At 45.8% G+C, this 23,505-nt stretch overlaps 4 protein-coding genes and 1 long non-coding RNA gene across 7 annotated transcripts; 2 read left to right on the forward strand and 3 right to left on the reverse strand.

Annotated features, from left to right (window-relative positions):
• Positions 1–108: 108 nt before the first annotated feature.
• Positions 109–12,205, reverse strand: wdr36 (WD repeat domain 36). The gene is made up of 22 exons (XM_029169503.3): positions 11,917–12,205; positions 10,447–10,474; positions 10,267–10,367; positions 9,843–9,960; positions 9,628–9,760; positions 9,447–9,501; positions 9,209–9,341; positions 8,959–9,134; positions 8,756–8,876; positions 7,489–7,554; positions 7,276–7,365; positions 7,052–7,194; positions 6,732–6,846; positions 6,492–6,657; positions 6,296–6,404; positions 6,139–6,218; positions 5,690–5,797; positions 5,370–5,601; positions 1,131–1,250; positions 980–1,061; positions 372–559; positions 109–295 (listed from the first exon to the last, which is right to left on the reverse strand). Exons 1-22 carry the CDS (start codon positions 12,061–12,063, stop codon positions 146–148), a joined length of 2,661 nt encoding a protein of 886 aa, XP_029025336.1. The 5' UTR covers positions 12,064–12,205; the 3' UTR covers positions 109–145.
• On the forward strand, positions 1,506–3,855 carry LOC114867122 (UDP-glucuronosyltransferase 2A1-like). Its single transcript, XM_029169509.3, has 6 exons — positions 1,506–1,777; positions 1,848–2,337; positions 2,465–2,745; positions 2,811–2,898; positions 2,984–3,203; positions 3,426–3,855. Exons 1-6 carry the CDS (start codon positions 1,535–1,537, stop codon positions 3,703–3,705), a joined length of 1,602 nt encoding a protein of 533 aa, XP_029025342.1. The 5' UTR covers positions 1,506–1,534; the 3' UTR covers positions 3,706–3,855.
• Positions 12,206–12,376: 171 nt separating the features above from the next.
• On the reverse strand, positions 12,377–16,332 carry slc25a46 (solute carrier family 25 member 46). 3 transcript variants are annotated; one of them, XM_029169513.3, is made up of 9 exons: positions 16,200–16,332; positions 15,752–16,018; positions 15,408–15,450; positions 14,922–14,979; positions 14,762–14,839; positions 14,586–14,686; positions 14,382–14,438; positions 14,094–14,151; positions 12,377–13,836 (listed from the first exon to the last, which is right to left on the reverse strand). In XM_029169513.3, exons 1-9 carry the CDS (start codon positions 16,237–16,239, stop codon positions 13,240–13,242), a joined length of 1,299 nt encoding a protein of 432 aa, XP_029025346.1. In that variant the 5' UTR covers positions 16,240–16,332; the 3' UTR covers positions 12,377–13,239. The 3 variants fall into 3 exon arrangements, with proteins under 3 accessions (XP_029025346.1, XP_029025345.1, XP_029025347.1); XM_029169512.3 differs by having other exon boundaries at positions 15,740–16,018; XM_029169514.3 differs by having other exon boundaries at positions 15,740–16,018; positions 16,172–16,260.
• LOC129604961 (uncharacterized) lies at positions 13,755–17,078 on the forward strand. Its single transcript, XR_008696361.1, has 2 exons — positions 13,755–13,892; positions 15,728–17,078. It is a non-coding gene; the product is annotated as an uncharacterized LOC129604961 (long non-coding RNA).
• Positions 16,429–22,303, reverse strand: slc31a1 (solute carrier family 31 member 1). Its single transcript, XM_029169520.3, has 5 exons — positions 22,113–22,303; positions 19,115–19,221; positions 18,876–18,948; positions 18,624–18,792; positions 16,429–17,947 (listed from the first exon to the last, which is right to left on the reverse strand). The coding sequence occupies exons 2-5, from the start codon at positions 19,217–19,219 to the stop codon at positions 17,746–17,748; spliced, it is 549 nt and encodes a 182-aa protein (XP_029025353.1). The 5' UTR covers positions 19,220–19,221; positions 22,113–22,303; the 3' UTR covers positions 16,429–17,745.
• Between the last annotated feature and the right edge of the window lie 1,202 nt (positions 22,304–23,505).

The following is a 23,505-nucleotide window of genomic DNA, read 5'->3' on the forward strand; positions in this document are numbered from 1 at the left end:
ATGAAAAAGGAATGAGCAGAACAGAAGAGAGCCCAACTGTGTTGTGTTTTCAGGACATTCAGAGCTGCTACAATAAACCACCTGGTGTGAATAAACAGACACAAACACTTCAATGTCACATACATTTAATAGAGGAATCATTAAGTCACAGCAGCGCGCTCTTGGCGTACGACAGAAGACACAGCGACTGGTCAAAAGAACTGCGAAGCTCCGCCCACACTGTCTCCAGACGCAAAGAGAGGCGGAGCAATGCCACCATGGCATTGGCATCTTGAGACAGCGAGCGAAGATGGAGCTGGAATATAACAAAAAATGTCAATGGGAAGCTTAGGACCAATTTTCCTAACAAAAAGTCTGAAAGGTTGACTGACCTTCAGGAAAAGTGCCAAGTAGGCATGAGCCAGATCAAAGTCCCGCCCAGTGGACAACATGCTGTCAATCATGTGGATGAAGGCAAGAAGGCGCAGGCTGGATCCACCCCCCTCTGGGATCAGACAGGTAAGCTCGACAGAGATCGCTGCTGGCCCACAATCCTTCAGGAGACGGACTGGACGCTCAACTAGGACGAGACGGACGGTGTCAACTTCTGAGGCGTGTGATTGTGCCTGAATGAGGTTGATTGAATTACAGACAGTTGAGCTCAACAAATGTTACGAATCTAAACTGGTTCAAGCCCCCGAGCAGCAGAGTTACGTCTGGTGGGGTCCCAGGTCTCATCTGTGTGAGGAGCTGCTGAGGTCAAGTTACCCACTGGCGATGATTTAGACTCACAGTTTGTCAGTTATCTTCATTGTGTGCAGATCTGGGTGAGCTCCGAAGTCATTATTTCTGCTCAGCTTGGTTGATGGAATTAGATTTCTTTTTACTCGTTAACTAGAGTCTGTGTGCAGCGCTGATATGAGCTGATGCTGTGCTGTGCACAGGCACTTCATGAGCAGCTACTCCCCTTGTTCCACAACATGAAATAGTGTGAACTCACATGATCCAGAATCGAGAGCTGCTTCCAGAGCAGAAGTGAACTCCGAACTCTGAGCCAGCGACCCCCATCTCAGCACCCTGGACTGAAACACAAACAGGGAGTTACGGATAAAGAGTAAAGAAAGAGAAAACATGAAGGTCTGGAGCTCTACCTGGTTCTCCTGCTCTGCTGCCGTAGCCGGTGCAAAGCATGGCGTGAGACCAGGAAGTGTTGGCAGGAAGAATGGAGCTGCAGCTGGAGCAAGGGGGGCAGTCGCAGGTTTGTTCCTCCTCTGCAGAAGAAACAGCTCACTGAAAACCTCACATTGTTCACAGCAAAATACAAACTAAAACCATTTAAAAAGGTTGACTTAATGCTGTTCCACAGATGAGACAGCTCCACATGTGCCTCAAACAAACCCTATAAACAGTAACACAGCGAGTCAAACACAACTACACACAGCTCAACACCCCTGTGACCTAACATCATTCTCTTATCTGTTGCTGACCTCTGATCAGTTTGGACTTTGGTTTTGCAACTGCAGAAAAACAGCCATGACCAGAACCCTCCTAATAAATGCAGAGAATGCAGCTGCTCCTGTCTCTCGCCATCTCTGTCCTGCTGCTTTGCCGTGCAAGCGATGGCGGCCGCGTCCTGGTGTTTCCGGGTGAATACAGCCACTGGTTGAACATGAAAAGCATCATGGAGGAGCTGGTGAGGAGGAACCACTCTGTCACTGTTTTGGTCCCTGCTGCGTCACCTTCCATCAACTACAACAGCAGCCGTGAAGCAGCCAAGTTCAGCTTCCTGGTGTTTGAGGTGATTCCTGTCAGTCGCCAGCGTTTACTAGTTGTCAGCGCTTCTAAATCCAGCTCCCTTCCTCCTCCAGGTCCCGTTCAGCAGAGTCCAATTTCATGGCATCTTTCAGGAGTTTATCCACTTCTCCATGTACGAGTCGCATCTCCTGTCTCCGCTGCAGAGGTTCTGGTGGACCTGTGATTGGATGCAGCGAATGGCTGACTTCTGGAGACTACAATGTGACTCGATGCTAAAGAACGAGCGGCTAATGAGGACTTTGCGTGATACCAAGTTTGATGTGGTGCTGCTTGACCCAATGGTGGTTTGTGGCGACCTAGTGGCTGACGTGCTTGGCCTTCCGTTCATCCTCTCGCTGCGCTTCTCCTTCGGTAATGTCCTGGAGAGACACTGTGGCCACGCCTCTGCACCGCCCTCCTACGTCCCCGCGGTCCCGCTGCCGTACAGCGACCGCATGACCTTCATGGAGAGACTGATCAACTCGGTAATGTACGTTGGCACGTCACTGGTGAGCGAGGTGGTCTGGAAACTGACACTAGATCGCTACTACAGCGAGATCAAAGGTCAGTAGCACTGAAATGTTTATCTAATACAGATATATATCAGCCCTGGAAAAAAGGAACTAATAATTTACAAAAGGTCCTGGATGCCTCTACAGAATAAAAGTCTTGTCATTTCCTACATTGACAGGAAGTCCTAGTGGTGTCTGCGAGAGTTTGGGAAAGGCCAAAATATGGCTCATTAGGACGTTCTGGGACCTGGAGACGCCACGACCAATTCCGCCCAACTTCCAGTACGTAGGGGGGCTGCATTGCAAACCGGCCGCCAAACTACCTGAGGAGCTTGAGGCATTTGTGCAGAGTTCAGGGGAAGCTGGTGTGGTGGTGGTCACCTTCGGCTCCATGGTAACCAATCTTACGACAGAGCGAGCCAATGTCATCGCTGCAGCCTTAGGACGGATCCCACAAAAGGTCAGAACCTGGCAGAGCTCATGACCCGATCTAAAGTCAGAGTCTTTAACCTGGTCTGTACCCAGGTGATCTGGAAGTACAGCGGAGAAGCTCCTGCAACTGTAGCAGCAAACACAAAACTAAGTGACTGGATTCCTCAGAACGACCTGCTGGGTAAAAGTCATATCCTGCTTTTGATAAATCAGGAGTCAAAACAAAAGCTTGACCCTTTTCCTGGTGTGACTCTGCTTTCTCACAGGTCACCCTAAGACTAGAGCCTTTGTGACTCATGGCGGCACCAACGGTTTGTACGAGGCAGTGTACCACGGCGTGCCTCTGGTGGGCATCCCACTGTTCGGCGATCAGTCCGACAACCTCTCCCGTCTGAGCCGCCGCGGCGCCGCCATTGTCCTTGACTTCAACCACTTGACAGTTGATGAGCTGACGGAGGCTCTACAAGCCATAAGCAACCAACCGACGTAAGAGAGCTTTATTTAGAAATACTGAACAAACTAGTGGATGAATAGGATAAAGAACCAGCATTCATAGTGGTATCAGTCAGCCTCCTGGTTTCAAAAGGACACAGCCCAGAACCCAACATCATCAGAGCTAATCACAGGTCCCACGGCAGCAGCCAGCATGGCATGGCTCCTTTCTGTAAGGGCACAGCTTTAATAAAACCATTTTCCTCTCATGCTCAGCTACAGATCCAGGATGCAGCATCTGTCGGCTCTGCACCACGACCGTCCCGAGTCGCCACTGAGCACCGCACTCTTCTGGGTGGAGTTTGTGATGCGAAATGGCAAAGCAGATCACCTGCGGCTGGCATCACGTGACCTTAACTGGTTCCAGTATCACAGTCTGGACACTGTGTCCGTCCTAGTGGCTGTTTTAATGGCCGGCAGCGCCATCTGCTGGAGCGTCATTCACCATTTGCTGCAAATCTGCCAACAACCAGGAAGACGTGGGAAAACCGACTGAAGCTTTAATGGCCATAATAAAGGGTCAATTTGCTAAATTGACATATCAGCAGGGTCATGATCTCCCGTGTCTACATGAGTTTTCTACCAGTCAGGGTAATAGAGGAGCTGCAGATGTGAGGAAAACTTATGCTGATGTATGCTTTGTTTATATTTTGGATATTGAAGTTATTCAAACATTGTGTTTTAAAATGTCAAAATTAAAATTTAGTTAATTAAAAATAGGGATCTGTTGTAGCCACTCCTCCAGTTTGGGGGTCACTGCCCCCAGTGCTCCAATCACCACAGGCACCACTGTGGCCTTCACCTTCCAAGCTTCTCCAGTTCTTCTCTGTGCCCTTGGTATTTCTCTAGTTTCTCATGTTCCTTTTTCCTGATGTTGCCATCGCTTGGTATTGCCACATCCACCACTACGGCTTTCCTCTGCTCTTTATCCACCACCACAATGTCTGGTTGGTTCGCCATTACCATTCTGTCAGTCTGGATCTGGAAGTCCCACAGGATCTTGGCTCGCTCGTTCTCTACCACCTTGGGAGGTGTTTCCCACTTTGATCTTGGGGTTTCCAGTCCATACTCCGCGCAGATGTTCCTGTATACTATGCCAGCCACTTGGTTATGGCGTTCCATGTATGCTTTGCCTGCCAGCATCTTACACCCTGCAGTTATGTGCTGCTGGACCTTCTCTGGGGCCTCTTTGCACAGTCTACACCTTGGGTCTTGTCTGGTGTGGTAGATCTGGGCCTCTATGGCTCTAGTGCTCAGGGCCTGCTCCTGTGCAGCCAGGATGAGTGTCTCTGTGCTGTCCTTCAGCCCAGCCCTTTCAAGCCATTGGTAGGATTTGTTGAGATCAGCCACTTCAGTTATGTTCCGGTGGTACATCCCATGTAAAGGCTTGTCCTCCCATGATGGTCCCTCTTCCAGCATCTCATCCTCTGTTCTCCACTGCCTGAGACATTCACTCAGCACGTCATCTGTCGGGGCCTTATCCTTGATGTACCTATGGATCTTGGATGTTTCATCCTGGATAGTGGCTCTCACGCTCACTAGTCCTCGGCCTCCTTCCTTGCGGCTAGCGTACAGTCTCAGGGTGCTGGATTTGGGGTGGAACCCTCCATGCATGGTGAGGAGCTTTCGTGTCTTAACATCTGTGGTCTGTATCTCTTCCTTTGGCCACCTTATTATTTCCGCAGGGTATCTGATCACTGGCAGAGCGTAGCTGTTTATTGCCCGGGATTTGTTCTTGCCATTGAGCTGGCTTCTTAGGGCTTGCCTTACTCGTTTGAGGTATTTGGCTGTTGCCGCATTCCTTGTTGCCTGTTCAAGGTTGTCGTTCGCCTGTGGTATTCCAAGGTACTTGTAATTGTCCTCAATGTCCGCTATTGTTCCTTCTGGGAGTGAGACCCCTTCTGTGTGGATTACCTTGTCTCTCTTTGTCACCATCCTCCCACATTTCTCAAGCCCGAATGACATCACCATTGTCTGAGCTGTACATCCTGGTGGTGTGGATCAGCAAGTATGTGCGCGCACACACGCACACGTACATAAACACACACGTACATAAACAAACACACACAGACACACACGATCTCCAGTTTGGTGAAGAATAAGTATGAAGCAACACAGACCCAAACCGAGTCCTAATAAGGGACACACAGGCTTCCTCACCTTGATGTCATCCAGGTGCAGCAGACTTTTCCAACGAGACTCCGGCAAAAGAGACAGAGTGACCAGCTCGGATCCGAGCTGCTCAGCTGATTGGTAAACATCAATGTGCTCCTCCAGTGTCACTTCGTGCTCCGCCTCATCGGCCAAAACTCCCGGTAACATTTCCACCGCTGGCTGATAGTCGGCCGGAAGAGGCCGAAGACGCACGGGGCCACACAGACTCTGATTGGTCCTAAGGAGCAGAGCTGTACTGTGATAGGCTGAATCCAAAGCAGAAAAAGACCAGCACTTTACGGTCAAGCAAAGTGGTCGGTTCATACCAGAGGTAAACACCCAGACTGTCCACGTGAGCTGTTGCTAGGAAGTCTCCAGTTGGTGACACTGACACACTCACTGGTGCCATGGCAACCAGGAAACAGTCGACAAGACTGAAAGCAACACCAGAAAAATATGAATGGTAAACATGTAAAAACTGATTTAACTTGAAAAAAACATTACAGATACTAACAGGGCAACAGAAAGTCCTTAGTTAATTAGGTAAGGCAGTGATAATGGACCTGGGTCATAGTTTCAATAATCATTTTACTTAAAGGGTCCTAGTGGTACTCAAAGCATTTTACCAATGAATCACATTCACACACCCCTGACTATGCATCTTGGTTATGCAACTTGGGGTTCAGTTCAATTATACAACACGGCCGATTCCACTACATGAAATAGTGACAACTCAAGTTTGGAGAATTAACTCTCTACTACACAGCATAAATACCATCCAGAGGGCAGATCCCAGGTCCGGATGGTGCAGTCCATACCAGCGGTGATCAACCAGCGGCCGTCAGGGCTGAACGTCTGTGAAAAAAAAACGGTTCTTACTGCCACAGCTTATGTGTCGTCACTACCAGCTTACAGGGGCTTCCTCAACTCACCATGTCTGTAATGCTGCCATGGTGCCCCGAGAACCTCCTGACGATGCGTCTGGTTTCTATGTCGACCACAAGCAGCATGAAGTCATCCAGCGCTACTGCCAGCATCCCACTGCCAGAAATGGACGAGAGAGATTAGCCAGCGCTCTGCCTGTAGCTGAGTGCTACCAGGCAATGATTCAAGCTCAGTGTGTGGTACCTGTCTCTCTGAAGAACCATGCTAGCTGGAGCAGCGTTTAGCCTAAGCTCTTCTTCCAGCTTCTTGCTTTTGAAACGCCAGAACTTAAGCAGCCCATCAGAGCCCGTAGTAAGTGTCAGATGGTTTAGGGTATCCGTGGCAACGCCTCGCACGGTACCGCTGTGAGCTGGAGTAGAGAGGGCAATTTAGTATGGGGCACAAAAACAATAATGCTACATAGGCGAGCACAGCTGAACTTACCTTTCCCATCACCAAAGCAACCGCGGTGCAGACCCGACTGCAGGTTGTATACGTCAACACAGCCACAGGAAGAGCCAATCACAGCAAAGTTACCACAGGAAGTGATGTCAGCAGCCTGGAAACAGAGAGACGCGGCCTTGTTCAACACCAATACTTTTGGGTACTTTGCCATCAGCCAAAGCCCAAGTACTGATCCAACACCCCGACTAGTCCAGTCCAGACCAGACTCCGGACTAGTCCCCACTGAAGCTCGGCAAAATTCACAACACTCTGACAAGAAATGAGGGAGGGAGTTCAGACAAATGGGATGATAAAATTACCGTGGCAGCAGAATCCCTGCAAGGCAAGGGTGGCTGCAGGTGGTAGGCTCCCATAGTAGATCTTTGGTAGTTCCACGTAGTGGTTGCTGGGCAACCACGATGGCAGGCAACAATGCTGTCCCAGTCTGACTGGCGAGCAGCAGCTGTCAATCACAGAGTACGCTGTTTGTGAAACGTCTGCTTTGATTTCCACGTGTCATTACAAAGTTACAAAAAAATCTGACCAGAGGAGAAGGTGGTGACTGGCGGGAGACGCAGCTCCTCATACAGCAGACCCTTCTTCCTCTTACGCTCCTTCTTCTTGTTAACGGAGCCTGGACAACAACAACAACAACAACCGCAATACAACCACCGTATTCAGTTCACGTTGACTGTTCAGATTGAAAGGAAAGTACATCAAACAACACTGTGACAGAACCAACAGCTGAGAAACTGACCGTGTCCCAGACTCTTGTTGAAACGCTCATGGACGGTGGAGAAAGACTGCAGCTTCCCATCCTGGCCTGCTCATGTGTACAAAGACAATAACTTTACTTATATGATGTTAATAACTTAAATTCATAACTACAATTAGTATGCAAAGTATTTCCATCACAGACACAAACAACTAATACTTTGAATGATGGCTTGATAATGTTTAACTAAGCTAATGAGGTGCACGTGGCTCCAGTGCTGCTAACATTCAAACATCACTGTATCTGAGCATTTCCATGTTTCAGTATCTTTTTACATTTTTTACAATATACAATTAAGTGACTCCTCCTTGAACCGCCGCCTTATCGTGGTGGAGGAGTTTGTGTGCCCAAATGACCCCGGGAGCTATGTTGTCGGGGGCTAAATGCCCCTCGTAGGGTCTCCCGAGGCAAAGTCCTGGGTGACGGGTCAGAATAAGGGCAGTTCACAAACCCCCCTATGAAAGGAAGACCAGCAAGTACCAAGACATCGCCCGGTATGGCGCAGCCGGGGCCCAACCCTGGAGCCAGGCCCGGGGTTGGGGCTCGCATGTGAGCACCTGATGACCGGGCCCTGTAGCCAGGCACAGCCCGAAGGAGCGACTGTCCTCAGTTGGACCCACCATCCGCAGTTCCTGCCCCAAGTGGAGGAGTTTAACTATCTTGGGGTCTTGTTCACGAGTGAGGGAAAGAAGGGGCGTGAGATTGACAGATGGATTGGTGCGGCGGCTGAAGTAATGCAGTCAGTGTACCGGTCCATCGTGGTGAAGAGGGAGCTGAGCCGAAAGGCAAAGCTCTCAATTTACCGGTCAATCTACGTTCTTACCCTCACCTATGGTCATGAGCTTTGGGTCATGACCGAAAGGGCAAGATCACGGATACAAAATGAGCTTCCTCCGTAGGGTGGCTGGGCGCTCCCTTAGACATAAGGTGAGGAGCTCTGTCACCCGGGAGGAGCTCAGAGTAGAGTCGCTGCTCCTCCACATGGGATGACTGGTGGCCTCGGGGCCACCAGTACGAGGCCCCGAGGAAGACCCAGGACACGCTGGAGAGACTATGTCTCTCGGCTGGCCTGGGAACACCTCGGGGTCCCACCGGAAGAGCTGGAGGAAGTGTCCAGGGAGGGGGAAGTCTGGAACTCTCTGCTTAGAATGCTGCCCCCGCGACCCGGCCCGGGATAAGCGGATGAAAATGGATGGATGGGTGGACAATTAAGTGACATTCTGTGCACATGATGAAACTGCTTATTTACCAGCACTGAGGATGTTTTTCCCGTCGTTACCATGGTGACGAATGGTGGTGGGTGGGGCACTGTGGCCCTGTCGATAACGCAGCAGCCTGGCTCCACCTCCTTCTTGGTCAAATAGCCACACCTCAAAAAGAAAATAAAAATGATAATCCTTTTGCTCCTCAGTGTTTAACTTTTCTTCGGTGGTTCCTCTTGGGCAGTTCTACCTTGATGGCGTTGTCGGCTCCATTGGTGACCAACAGCGGCTCTCCATGCAGAAAGGTTGCTGCTGCGATGGCCGTGCTGTGGGCGTTTCTCAGCTGAGTCACCAGCTGACGACGCTCCAAATCCCAGAATGCAATGTGGCCCTGAGGACTGCCAGACGCCACCACTGCCGCTCCATCTGAGGGCAGGAGACACAGCTTGTAGGTTTCAACACAAGAGGTTGAAACCCCCACCACCTGTTTGGTTCTGTACCTGTTCTGAAAGCAAGCGAGCAGACTGGACCCCAGTCCTGAGTGAAGCCCATCAGTGTCTCGTTCATTCGGATGTTGTGAATGATAATGCGGCCTGTAGCTGTGCCAATGCCGACCACATCCACTGCAGGACTCTAAAAGGAGTATGAGTTTTATCATTTCTGTAAAAACTCAAACTGACACTTTTAGTTTCTAGAAAACATGCCTTTCTGAAATGAAGAAAAACACTTGTGACTAACCTGCTGCAGAGCTGTAACCCCTGATGACCAGCCAGGAAATGTGAACAACAACTTACTGAAAACAGAAGCAAGACAATGGAAATATTTAATTAATAAGGAAATAAATGTTGACAAAGTGGGACATCAGCCAATTGATCCAGAGCATCCCTGCAACCTAGTGTTAAATGAAAACTTGGTGCACCTGGTCTTGATGTTCCACAGTTGCAGTGCACCCTGGGAACTTCCCAGTAACACCTTGTTTATATACGTGCTTGGGTGCATCATGGCTGATACATCGAACGTTTCTGGGTCAAACTGCAGCCGAAGGTACACATCTGGGGAGACAGAGCAAGGCATGATGGGTACCACAATGGACAAGGTCAACAACCCGGTAAGCAAAAGTCAACCCCCCCTCACCCCCTCCCTGGACGTCCCAGACAATGACATCACCGCCAGAGTCGGAGGAGATGAGCTGATCACCCAAAGGAAGCAGTAAACGCACTTCGTGGTGGTGACCATGGTAACGCATAACAACCTGTATACAAAAAAGGCCAACAAAACGAGGTGTATGTCAAATATTACAGCAACAAATCAACAGAAAAATGAAAATTCTGAAAGAAAGTAAATTTGAAAAAAAAAAAAAAAAAAGTACAGTAACAGAATTTACTCAGTTTTAAATAAAGTCTGAGGATACTTTGTTGAGAATTGGCGCATAATAAATGAATAACCAGGTACATATACCTATTCCTAACTCCTAATGGTTAAACGTTTCTTTTTCTGCTCCATTTCTCTTTTTTAAACATGTATTAAAAACCTTATACAGAAAATTAATTTGTCAAACCTCTTTGTTTCTAGCAAAGGCACAGACAAGTCGCCCAGTGGCAGTAAACACCAGCATCCTGTCGGCCGCCACACACGTGATGTCATCTGCTAAGCTGTTACCTAAACAAGTACATTCTATTACATCACCGCACTGCAGCCAATCTGAGCAGTCAGTTGATACTAACGTAAAACTACTCACTGATGGCCACAATCCCCAACCTGTTGACCTGTAAGCAGACAACACATGTATTAAAGTTATGTCTCTCACAGTAATTTAAAAAAAAAAATCACCATCAACAAAATGAGTGAGTGAACATTCAACAAACTGTAGACTGGACCATGAAAATGACTGACCCCAGCTTGGGGTGTGGTTTTCTGTTTATACTGTGCTTCCAACAGTTTAGGCTATAGTTGCCAACTTTTGTTCAGTTTGTGTTTGAGAGAATTTTTCCGAGCCACAATGAAGAAAACTGACATTAATGTTCTACTTAAACTTTTAGTTTTATCATATCAGATGTAGAAATGTTTAGATTTTTAACTTTGATAAATTAAGTAAAAAATGAACAGAAATTAGAATTCATTACAGAGCCAAACATTATGAAAGAACAGAACCAGATGGTTTGCTTAAAACAGTGAGGAATACCCTTGATATTTATATTATTTTCATTCTCTAATAAATTTACTGAACCCAGCCTAAAAGCCAGGGGTATATTTAATTAGCCCCTAAAAATCAGGGAACAGTTCTGTAAGAGTTCTGGATATGATCCAGGATTCTAAGGGTAAAACATAATACTGCTCTTCTCCCTGTACATTAACGGCACCTCAAGGAACCTGTCTGTCAAACCAAAATATGCAGACAACATGACCGTCGTTGAGCTGATGGGAGGTGAAGCAGCTGGTCCAGTGGTGCAGTCAGAACCAGCTGGAGCTCAACACGCTCAAATCTGTGGAGATGATGGTGGACTTCAGGAAGAACCGCCTGCCCCCACCACCATCCACAATAACACCGTGTCTACTGTGGACTCATTCAGGTTCCTAGGGTCCACAAACTCCCAGGACCTGAAGTGGGCCCCCCACACATAGACACTGTCCGCAAAAAGGCACAGCAGATGTTGTACTTTTTAAGATAACTCAGACAGTACAACCTGCCCCAGGAGCTGCTGACCATCTTCTACACTGCCATCATCCAGCCTGTCCTCTGGGCCTCCATCACCGTGTGAGCAGGACAGACACAGACTGCAGCATGTGGTCCAGTCAGCAGAGAAGATCATTGGGACTGAGCTTCCTTCTATTGAGCATATGTACCGAGCCAAACTTAAAAGGTGCAGCAAGCACTGCTGACCCCACACAAACTGTTTAACTGTTTAAACTCCTCCCCTATGGCAGGCGTCACAGAGCTATGGCCACCAGAACCAGCAGACACAGAGTCAGCTTCTTCCCCCAGGCTGTGTCATTGCATGAGTCAGTGCAATAATCCTACACATGATACAATGTGCTTTACGTTTACATAAACAATTCTTTATTAGAGAGTACGATGGACGGAATTCTTTCTTTTACTTTCTTACTTGTCCTATACAAACTTGGCCAATGAGGCTGATTCCCATTATATACGTTTATAAGAACTTTTTCTATCTGACTGTGGAATGAAAAGTGTCGGAATTTTACCTACGTTGTATGTGTGGAAGCGTTTACCGACCGCGGTGACCAGGTAAAACTCCCGGTGTTTCTTGTGGTACCGGATTGCATGAGGCACGTGGCTGGAGTAAAGTCCCAGAACCCGAAACCCAGAGAACAAGGAGCTGCCGCCGCCCGACATGTTCGGTGACAGCGGATGACTTTAAGAAGCAGAAGCCAAAAAAATAAATTAACGAGGACAGCCGAGTTACTGAGCTGATCAGACAGAAAACCACATGGACAAACGCTTCGAAACCGAGAAGCGGAAGTCAACAAGAACACGACAGTTCCACACACATCCGCTTTATTGGGCTTCAGGCGAGTCGTCGCCCCCTGCTGGCGCGGAGGGAGGACGCGTCACTGCACAACTAATAAAAGTGCACAACGTTCTAGTTAGACGATGACATGACATTGTAAATTATATATTAATAAACGAAATGACCATAAATAAAATATCGGAGGTACCTGATTTTATTGATTTTATTTAATATCTGATTTTATGTTGTGTATGTGTACAACTGTAACAACCACATCTGAAAGCACATTAATTTGTGATTTTATTAATTTGAAAACAAATGTAAAGTAGAAATATCTTTGTTGTTTACATCACAAGTTTCATTCACATTTACAACAGAACAGGAACGAGTGAAATTAAAAACACGTTGAATAATCTTTATGTTTCAGACATATTTTGAAAAACACCCCTTTCCTTTAACATGTTGTCTATTCACTTGATTAAACATCATTAATAGTGCTCTAATGTTAATCATCTAGATTCAGGTAATTACATCTTTGTACATTTTTTGTTTGTTTATCGTCACCGTTTTTCAGAATTCAAGCACAGGTACAACAGGTTTATGCTCGGAGAGGAAATGATGTCACGCTGACTGACACTGACTGAGCTAAACTGTTTCATTGATGACCAGATGAAAAGTGTGTTGCAGACAGTGACACCAATCAGAGTCAAGAGCACTGCTGTTACCATATTAAAGCCATGAACAGTGTCTACCAGCAGAGCCAAAGGAACAACTATAAGTTGTAGTGTTCTATAGGAACGAGTGGTTGCTAGGCTAGTTAGCTTGCAGATATTTTCCAGTAGGTTTCCACAATGGCGCTGTGGTTTTGTCCTGAAGACACATGCTGCTGTGTTTGAGTGATGCTGTGTTGTTAGTATGCCCATCCCCTTTGCTGTTTGTTGTGTGCTGTGATTTTTATCCGACCCTAATATTAGCTGCTCAGACTCTCATGAATTAACATTTTTTTGAACTTGTATGTCAGACAAGTAACCATCCCAGCTACTCCTTTCATGGTAACAAATCTAGCTGCTCTTCCCGTCCAGCAGCAGCAGCCGTAGCAGGGTCCTGGCTGCAGCAAGCAGTGCCCCATGCAGTGCATACTGTGCCAGCAGAGCACCAAAGCCCCGATAGAAGCCAGCCCCACCCTCCTTACGGCGAATGGCGTGGAGGCAGTCAGAGAAGCCGTCGTACTGTGTGTTTACAGGCAGCACAAGTGGGCTGCCACTGGTTCCAGCTGCCACTGGACCATCTGTGGCATCAATGATTGTGCGTGTACCCTGCAGGCTGAGGCGGTGCAGTGCAGTCTCCAGAGGAAACACCACCACATCGGCCACCAGTGCCCCCAACCATGCAGCTACCAGCTCTGGGAAATAGGCATCCAGAGGGTTGGAGGGGTCTGCCCTCGGTTTCCTGCTCCTTTGGTGAAACCACAGCACCACCCGCTGGACTGAGGAGGAAACAGTGTATCGCAGGACAGCATGCAGTGCAGCAGGAAGCAGCAAACAGCTGAGAGGAAGCAGGCGGCGACTATGAGGAGCTCCAACGCCCAACAACCGAGCCAGACCTTCACGGATACAGTCCAGCAGCCCAGAAGACGATTCATCCCGCACAATGTCACTCTGAGGAGAGAAGAAGGGCATGATGGGGGCATTGAGTCAAAGTTCTGAACTTTTTGGTGAGTCACTAACATTTAATGCAGCAGGAATTCTGTTCTGATTGAAGTCACTGCAGTCACAGCGAAGAGTGGACACGACAGTGGTTTTTGTTATAGAAGCCAAAATTACTACTTAAAGTACTTTTACATATGGAAAAAAGGACTTGCGTTGAGCTTCCGTAAAACAATTATTGTATCTAAGGATGCACAGTCAACAGTCACCTGCACGGTCTCAATGAGGCTGGCACAATAAAACGGCAGAGCCACTACAGCTGTTAACCTGCAGGGGGGAAAACAGAGAGACAATGTGCTGATCACTTGGTGCAGTTTTTCACTGGATCTAAAAAGCTTGTCAGGGTAATGTCTGTCATGAACAGTTTTTGGGAACATCTCCATGACTCATCTTTCAGCCCTGTGTTAGTTTGAACCACTAGAAAACCCACTGCACCCTTATAAACCTTGGGCTACAGGCCAATACTGTAATACAGCAACAACGAAACATGAACTGACCCTTTGAGCAGCAGGTGTCCAGTCAGTTGTTTCCAGCTCCATCTGTGAGGAAGCTCACTGAGAACACATGAGAGGGGGTTAGTACTGCTCTGGTCTACTGTAGCACTGTAAACATGTCACCACAAGAAGCTGCCAAAGTTACAACATGGGAGAAATGCTACAGCAATAGCAATGTTATTAATACAGTATTATTGCAGTGGTTACCGTGGTAGGGGGGTGAACTCGCTGATGATGCCCTCGGATCCCAGCGTTATACCGTGAACAATGAAGGTACTGCCCATTCCCTTCCACAGAGACTTCACACCCTGATAATTAACAGTATTTACTCATCAAACGAGTGTCTGACACCTGGTCAGGTTCACTGACCACCAGAGTATTACCTGGGCCTTGGTAATGGAGTACATGACAGGAACAGTGCTGAACGGGGACAGGTGGTGGCAGCGGGCATGGTAGTTCACCTGCATAATCAACCACACAGGATCCATGAGTGACTGACAAGTGACATGCGGCATTGTGATGACAGCATGGACATAAACTGACCTGACACTGTCTGCGAAACACAATGCAGGGATGAGCAAGGACGTTCTCAGTGAACAGGCTGCAGACGCAGACACACACACGAATGCTTTTATTACAAAACTCCAACCACACGTTAATTCCAGCAGGTTTGTCACAGTTAAATTGGCAGAGATTTTAGTTTGCCGTTTCAAGGCTTGAGTAATTTAAAGCCAAATAATACTTATAATAATAAGACTTTGAGAAACACAGATGAATCTCTTAACAGAACAGTGGCTTTTGAGCTCTGGCTGCATGGATCTACAGTATGACAGTAAATCGGGGCCATATACTTTGAAACCGAAATAAAACGATTTCAAACTGAAAGCTGAAATACTTGAAAAAAATAAAATAAAAGTGACACCTGGGGCTTGTTTTGCTAATGTAAACCCAGTGTTAGAGGCTCGCGTCTCCCCACCACATGCTAATACCAAGCATCATGTATTAATGTAAGACTGAAAGCTTCTCTACCTGACCAGTCCTATTCCAAAGCCTGCGAATCGACTCAGCTGCTCTGTAAAATCAAGAACAAGCATTATTGATACAAATACACTTGTTCATTACAATTTGTTTCTCTGTAGTTCTCTGTTTATGTCAAAATTTCCCCTGACTAATTCTAAATACGTTATGTTAGAAAAAACACACCAAAAAGCGGAGCAGAGCTCCAGTGGGAGCTGACATGCTAGCATCAGCTAGCTAGCTGTTAGCAGGTTCGGCTAACGGACAGTGACGTTAGCCCATAGTTAACTGTTATCATACGCTCAGACCGCTTTGCCTATTTCCCATTCCAGAATCATCCTGACCTACAAACATACCGCCCGGTGGAACGCTGGGCTGCGGAGCGTCCCATCCAGCTCCGGAGCCTCCGGGTTCCCCCAGCGGCCGGTCGTACTGCGGCGTGCGGTCTCCAGGGTGCAGGTTGCGGCTGCCGGGAATGTCTGGGGGCGTGGTGACCCAGTGGTGGTGCTGAAGCTCCGCGGGGGCTCCGGCACTCCTGACAGGATAGCTGGGTCCGTACAGCGGGTTGTCACGGCCGCGGTATCCGAGCCCGTCGAAGCTGTCCGGCCGCCTGGAAGCCATCACTGTCGGTACAGGGACAAACAGCGATAGGACGGTGACTGACACCGGCTAAACCTCTAACAGACCTATGGAGATCTCAACGGGGCCACCGCCAGATCTCGATTGAACAAAGGGATGAGTAGCTGAAAAGGTTCGTCCTGATAGATTTGACCCACAATAACACAAGATCCAAGAGCCTGTCACCTGCTACCCGGAAGTTCTTCTTTGTTTCCGCCAGACGCATAGCGCCACCTGCATCATCTTTTACTTCACTGTGTTTAAAACCAATTAGCTGAGATTCACAATTCAGGCTCAGAAAACAACTTGGTTTAGTAAAAATCCATTACGCTCTATTTTCTACCATATGTAATAACATGAAATGTTAAGTAAAATGAGAAACCGAGCAAACATGAACTAATTATTTTCAAAAACAGTCAGTTACCATAAACTTTATTGATTCCAGCATTTGTGACAATAAAAACATTTTCTGATACGTTGACATCTCGACTTGTCCTTCAATTATTCACACACTGTAATGACATCACTGTTTCAGACCATGTATAGATGCCCTGGAATGTGACTGAAATTATGTGAACACGCTTTGCTAAAGACACTGATTTGATTGATTGATGTGTGACGATGCATTTTACCACATTTTGCAGTTTTTTAATGTCATTATAAAATCTGAGTGTTCCTTAAATCCCATCCATCCAATAATTAACTCCTTAACTCTTGGCATAAGAAAGGAAAATAAAGTTCATTTAAACAAAAATTACAGTTCTCTCCTTTAATTTTTGGTCAGTCCTAATAAACATATATTTAAAAACACAAAGGTTCTCTGGTTGAATCCAGCAGAGTCTAACTGCTAGCAACAGATTGTAGTGTCTCATCGTGTGTTAAAACTATAGCTGATAGCAATGGCCTCCAGTGTGGACTTTTCACTTCTCTGTATTAAGGCAACAGGTTTAAGGCCAGCAGTGGCCAGAAAAACTGAATTTACCATTAAACTTAAACTGGATGGTAACAATCAAAACAACTCAGTTGTATGACAACAAAACAGTTAATGACAAAAAACATGTTTCATCCTTAAAACATAAAAATGAAAACTGATTGTCTCATACAGAAACAAACACAAAAATGCCCATATCCTGTAAACAATGTAAAAATTTAAAAACACAAACATTTGAAATGTATACTGTATGTAAATTTAAGGATCTCATATATTAATTAGGTCAACTTTAAATGCTTTTTTTGTATATTTTAGATTTTTTTAACATTTTTTTCTTCCAATCTCAAGTAAAATAGTCGCTGTGATAATATTGTTCATTAAAATAAAAAATGAAAATGTTAGTTTTAGACTTTGAGATAAATCAAAGAATCTGTAAGTAGAACACAGATTCACTAATAAGTGAAACTGTTAAAATACTGCACTGTGGCTCTGTGTATGTGTTGGTTAGCAGCCGATAGCAGGCTAAAGTAGTTATGGCATCAAAAATGAAAAGATGCGATTTGGCCAGTCAGATGTCTGTTGTGATTTGAGCGGTGATTGGTCAACTTGTCCACAAGCAAAAGACAAATAGTTAAGTGCTTAACTATGCTACTGTGCATGTTAGCGTCTGATGCTGCGTTTCCATGGTTACATTTGTCATTTAGTGTAAGAGTGAAATTCTGGAGGTGTAGCCCCTTTAGCAAGTTAGATAGCATCAAAACTTACAGTTAACATGTCTTGCTAATGTGCAACACACGTTAGCTAGTGACAATGCTCTGTGATATCGACAACCACTGCCTTCTTCCAGCTGAACAGGAAGTATCCAGTACCGGCGCCGGCTGCCACAGCAATGCACAAGTAACCATTGTAGGTCATAAAGATCAGCATCAAGAAGTAGCTGACAACCACCTGGATGATGTGCAGCAGAGTCTGCAAGAAGTGGCCTGGGCTCAGCATCCGCTGCCTGGGGGTTGGGGTTAGGGGTGGGGGTGGAGAGGGGTTATTAGCATGGACAGCAGATTTATAGCATCATCAGCGTTAAATTTCAAATGTCTCAAACACTGTGTCTTGATTTCTAGAAACTAAACAAATGTTGCATTAGTAGCATATTTAACATAATAATAAATTAAATATCACATATTAAGCATTGCAATGTTCTAGCTAAATAATCCAACTAAATCATTCCATAACTAAAAAAATCATCCAACCGGTACAAAATAGGTAATCCCACGACCACAATATTCAGATATTATTCTGATGTTGTTAAAACAGGTGCACATAAACTAAATGTTCCAAAGTAAATGTTGGTGGCTTTCTTTTCTTTTCTATAATATAATTGAACTTTATTGATGCCACATTGGGGAAATTATTCTCTGCATTTTAACCCATCCCCCTTGGGGGAGCAGTGAGTTGCTATATGAGAGGATGCTATATGAGCTTGGGGAGCTAGTGCAGAGTGTTGCTCAAGGACACACTCGATGCCGAGGCGGGGGATCGAAGCGCAGACCTTTGCCTTTCAACTGAGCTATCAGACCACCAATTATTGTTATTGAATTTAATATTAAATGTGTGACTGATACATCTCTTGTGAATTGCAGACTAAATTGTGATCTCTTATTGACCTTAGCATTAGTTCCTACCCGACTGTCTTGTGTGTCTCCATTAAAACTGTTCCATCAGCTCCAGGCAGTGGCATCGAGTTGTAACGAATGTTGACCTGGCTGCGACGCAGCAGCGTCTCACGGCCAATCTTCAACCCCTCATAGAGAATAGCCATTAGGAACACACCGATGCATGCCCCAACCATCTCTGATTGGATGACAGGCAAAGACTCAAGCATAAAAAATACATATAGTACACACACACACACACACAGAGCAAATGAAGCAAACCTCCAGGCGAGTTGATGATGAGTCCGCTGAAGAGCACCTCTACGTTGGTGTAGCCCAGGTAAAAGGTCATTGCCTAGGGAAACAAACAGAAAAAGCCCCAGATTTGTAAGTTGCTGCCATCTGTGTTGTTCAGGTACTAAAAAAAATGTGTCTAAGCTCATTGTTAATTAATAATATTCATAACTCTAAAAATCCTTGAGCACTGAAGGTGTGTATCTGAGTGTGTCTTTGTTTCTCACCATCCCCATGTGTCCCCCATGGCCCTCGTCATGGCCTCCTCCTGCTCCGTCCCCGCCGCTGGTCGGGGGAGGCATGGATTGGTGGTGGTGGTGTGTGTGATCCATGTCTGCAGAGACCAAAATCATTATGATTCATTATTACCATAATTGAAAGTTAGATTCACTTTCTTCCTTTCTAAGCCCGGTGCTCTGCCCTGTGGTTTCCAAATGTGGTTGAACCAGGACGTTCACAAGAGTAGATTTTCCTTCTAGGTATTTGTGAGACAGTGTTTCAAAAATCATGTCCAAGCGTCACTGGTAACCACGTTTGAATCATTTGAAGATGAATTATTTTCACTGTACCTGTTGATATACAAATCAAACCAATTTTTGAGTAATTCTGTGTCCCCACAAACAGAATCTGAAGCTCAAGCGTGTGACATGTTTCTGAGCCAACCCAATACTGTTCAGTGGCAAATGTAATTGCTTTTTATTATTGATGACATCTCCAGTGTAAATTCAGTAATGCAACCAAAGAAACTACATAAATGTATCATACAGACCCAGTTCTACTCGTAAATCTAACACTGGGTCAGTGTGAAGAATGTAAAACAGTCCAACTATCAAACCACGCTTCAGTTAAAATGGACCTGTTGAGAGAACCAACACATGATCATCCAAGGGATCCAAGTCCTTTAAACAAACTCAGCAGGTGTGAAGTCAGACGTCAAAGTAACAGCAGCAAAGAAGAAAAAGGAAATCCTGGACCTTCACCAATGTTACAGCCAGTTGAGTCCAACTCATGGCCATGAGGCTGCTTGCGACAAACCCTTTTTCTTAACTTTAGTCTTCATTCGCCATGATGCTAACTCATCCAGAGAGAGACAAAAACTGAAACCCAATCATTTGATCTAACAGCTGACATTAAAGAGCAGGCACCCTCCTCTAATCTCATTGGCTAGCAGCCCCAAGCTCCTAGAGGCAGGATCGGTAAATTACAGAGCCATCAGCCAATCTGATCAGAGCCTTGTTAGCACAAAGAAGAAGGTCAATAGTCGCCAGCAGCAACAGCTGTTTCCTGTTTGTAGGAAACAGCATTGTAAGAACGTTTATTGTGGTTCTTAGTGAAGAGCAAATTTGATTTGCTGGCAACTGACAATGTGAATAATATCAACAAGTAAATCTACTACAAATTGTCTTAAATCATGAGACATCATGATCATGTGTGTGTATTTCACTGACCCTTCTGGATGTGGACGTGGTTTGTGTCAGTGGCCCAGTTTGTTCTGTAGGACCAGAGACGTGATTAATGTGGTGAACAGGTGAGTGACACTATGCCGAGCCACTGAGAACCAGGCAGGCAACCAGCGTAGCAAACAGGAAACGTGTAAACACACCACAAGAACAAGTTTCTTCTTGAGAACTGACATCCCAACCCCATGGGTATATTACCATCCAAGTGACAGTGACCTCTGACTTCACGGAGAAGCTATGTCCACTGTCCGAACACACACTAAGGGAAATGTGACAAAATGATTGTTTGAAGTTAGTTATAGGAATGTTAGCATGTGAAAAAAAACCTGATGTTACTGCAGCCAGAGATCTCTAAGTTTTATTCAGCATTTATTACTGAAGCCCATTGGTACCGGTAATCAGTGATTGTGAAGTGGCTGTACTTTGCTCCTCTGTCCTAGACACTAAAATGCCCGTCTGTGTCTTTATTATTCCCACTCTGTTCTAACTGGGAAGTTCCTTCAGCAGGTACCTGACCATAAGACCATTGGTCTAAGTATCTGTCTGTTGTTTACCACTTTGTCTGTATTATCACTAGGACAATGACAGGCTGACATTCTATTTCGCTCTAACACAACAGACCTGTTCACGCTTTCTGTATTTTAGCACTGACTCTGAATCCTTTTCCTCTATCCAAAGTGCTAACATTCTACAGCTTGAACATCAGATTCTTCCCTGTAGAACAATGGTGCTCATCCAGCAGGTTCTTCTGTCACCTGAAACTAGCGGTCGTTGGTCGAGGAAGTGGGTCGAAGGACAGCTACAGGTTCTTTACGTATTAACTTGCTGATGGATCACTTCCACTTAGCAGCGACTGAAGGTCAGACATTATCTTTACACTCGTCCTCACTTTTTGTGCCGGTTTCCGGTGAATGTGCTGTTCAGTTACCTTTCACTGTATGCTTTCTTTTTACTGTCAGTGAATGAATTCCACGGTTCACGTTTATGAGTTATAGCTCCAGAACAAACACTTGACTAACATCATCATTCTAAAACCAAGTGTGAGTTCAGAAACAGGACATGAGAATCTAGGTGACAACACAATGAGATGGTTAGATACACAAACAGTAGGATGGTACTGATTAGATTTAATTTTCACTGTAAGAAGATTTGAAGGTAACTTTTTCAAAAATGTTCGTGTTTTTTCTGACATTTTAAACATGAAAATTATAGTTTGTGAAAGGACTAAACATTGCAGAGAATAAATGGCCACTAATGTCTAACCTGGATATACTGCTCAGCTGCTCCTTGACAGGCAGAGGAAGATGGAATAAAGTCCCTACTAGATAGAACAATAGAGGACAAGCTAAGAGGATAGAATAAACATCCTGTAAAATGGATAAAGTGTATGCATTAATTCATTCATAACCATATTTGTTTTGTTTGTAACTTTTATCTATGTATATATTTTATGTTAGATTTTTATATTTTTTATATTTATGTGCAATTTCTTATCTTGCGTCAAGCATCTACTGTGAGACAAAAGTGTGATTTTCGTGTTTCTTTCTTGCTATAAATCAGACTCCATCTTTGACGACAGCCACGCGCGTGCACGCGTCTGCTTGAACCTGCCACATAGACTACGCGTAGCCAGCTTATTTTCTTATATTAGATGTAAAGCCGTTGGCCAGGATACACGTGACGCTGCAGACGAGACTTGTTCAGTTTAACCGAGAGCTGCTGTGCAGCAGCAGAGGTCACGGACATAAACACAAAACGAGCTCACCTGGAAAACGTCCCGTTCCTTCACCTCTGTCGCTGCGCGTAGGCCCCAAGGCGCCCCGATGAATGTCAAGACACGATAAAAACGAGCAAAAAAGAGAAGACAGCTGGTGGGTTCTTTAACTTCCCTTCTCTGAAGGGGTTCTGTTCCATTCGCGACGGGTTCCGTTTTCTTGTGACGTCAACACGCACGGCAAAGACGATACTGAAAAGTGTGGTCCAATCAGAAGGCAGGTACTTCACCAGTGGGCGTAGACACTAAGTAGCCACGTAAGCGGGGTCGTAATGAGTCATGTGATCAGCACGTTTGTCAGCAAAGCTGAAGTTACTGATTCAGAAAGTAACTTGTGATCGGTTACGTCAGCACAACTGGTAAATTGTGCTGCAGCATGTAGTTATGTATTTTAACGTCTACCATCAGTCATACACGTACTATGTTTTAGCTCTTCTTGTTCACTGAGAAAGAAAACCTTTAAATGATCACAAAATCATAAATGACAAGTGGTGTAATGTAACTTAGTGCATTTAAATTTTGGACGTATCACTCTCCATTCTCACTAAAGGTACAACAAAATGTATTTCACTTCACTGCATTTATTTCATAATAGGTATTTAGAGCACCGAGTGTTTTACCTGCTACAGTCCGCATACCGACCTGGCATAGGAGTAGAGGACGCCGTCATCTTCCTGCTGCATCAAGCTCTTTCTCACCTGGAGAAGCCCGGCAGCTCTGTGAGGATCATGATTTTTGATTTCTCCAGTGCCTTCAACACCATCCAGCCGGTGCTTCTTAAACACAAACTGGAGGAGTCTGTGTGGACCTCCCTCTGACGGAGTGGATTATGGACTACCTCACAAACAGGCCTCTGAACCATGAACTGGATTGGACTCATAACACAGACGCACTGCTCAGGGAGGGTCAGAGCAGACTCTACCTGCTGAGGAGACTGTGGTCTTTTGGAGTGAGGGGCTGCTCCTGAAGACCTTCTATGACTCTGTGGTGGCATCAGCCGTCCTGTACGTGAGGTCTGCTGGAGCAGCAGCATCACAGTGATGACAGGAAGAGACTTGACAGGGTCATCAGAGTCCAGCTCTGTCCTGGGCTGCACTCTGGACACGGTGCAGGGGGTGGGTGAGAGAAACTCACATCTATCCTGGACCAGGACTCTCACCCACTGGAGGACTCACTGTCTGCTCTGGAGCAGCTTCAGTAGCAGACTGATCCACCCTCGCTGTGTGAAGGAGAGATACTGTAGATCTTTCCTGTCTGCAGGAGACTCCTGTGCAGACTATACATTCAACACTGTTAACTACCTCCCACACCACAACTAATAACCATCAGTGGTTATGTAGACATTTACTCTGTGTAATATTTGTGAAAAACTGTACAATATTTA

This window comes from Betta splendens, chromosome 12 (genome assembly GCF_900634795.4).
Source record: "Betta splendens chromosome 12, fBetSpl5.4, whole genome shotgun sequence".
Lineage (NCBI taxonomy): Eukaryota > Metazoa > Chordata > Actinopteri > Anabantiformes > Osphronemidae > Betta > Betta splendens.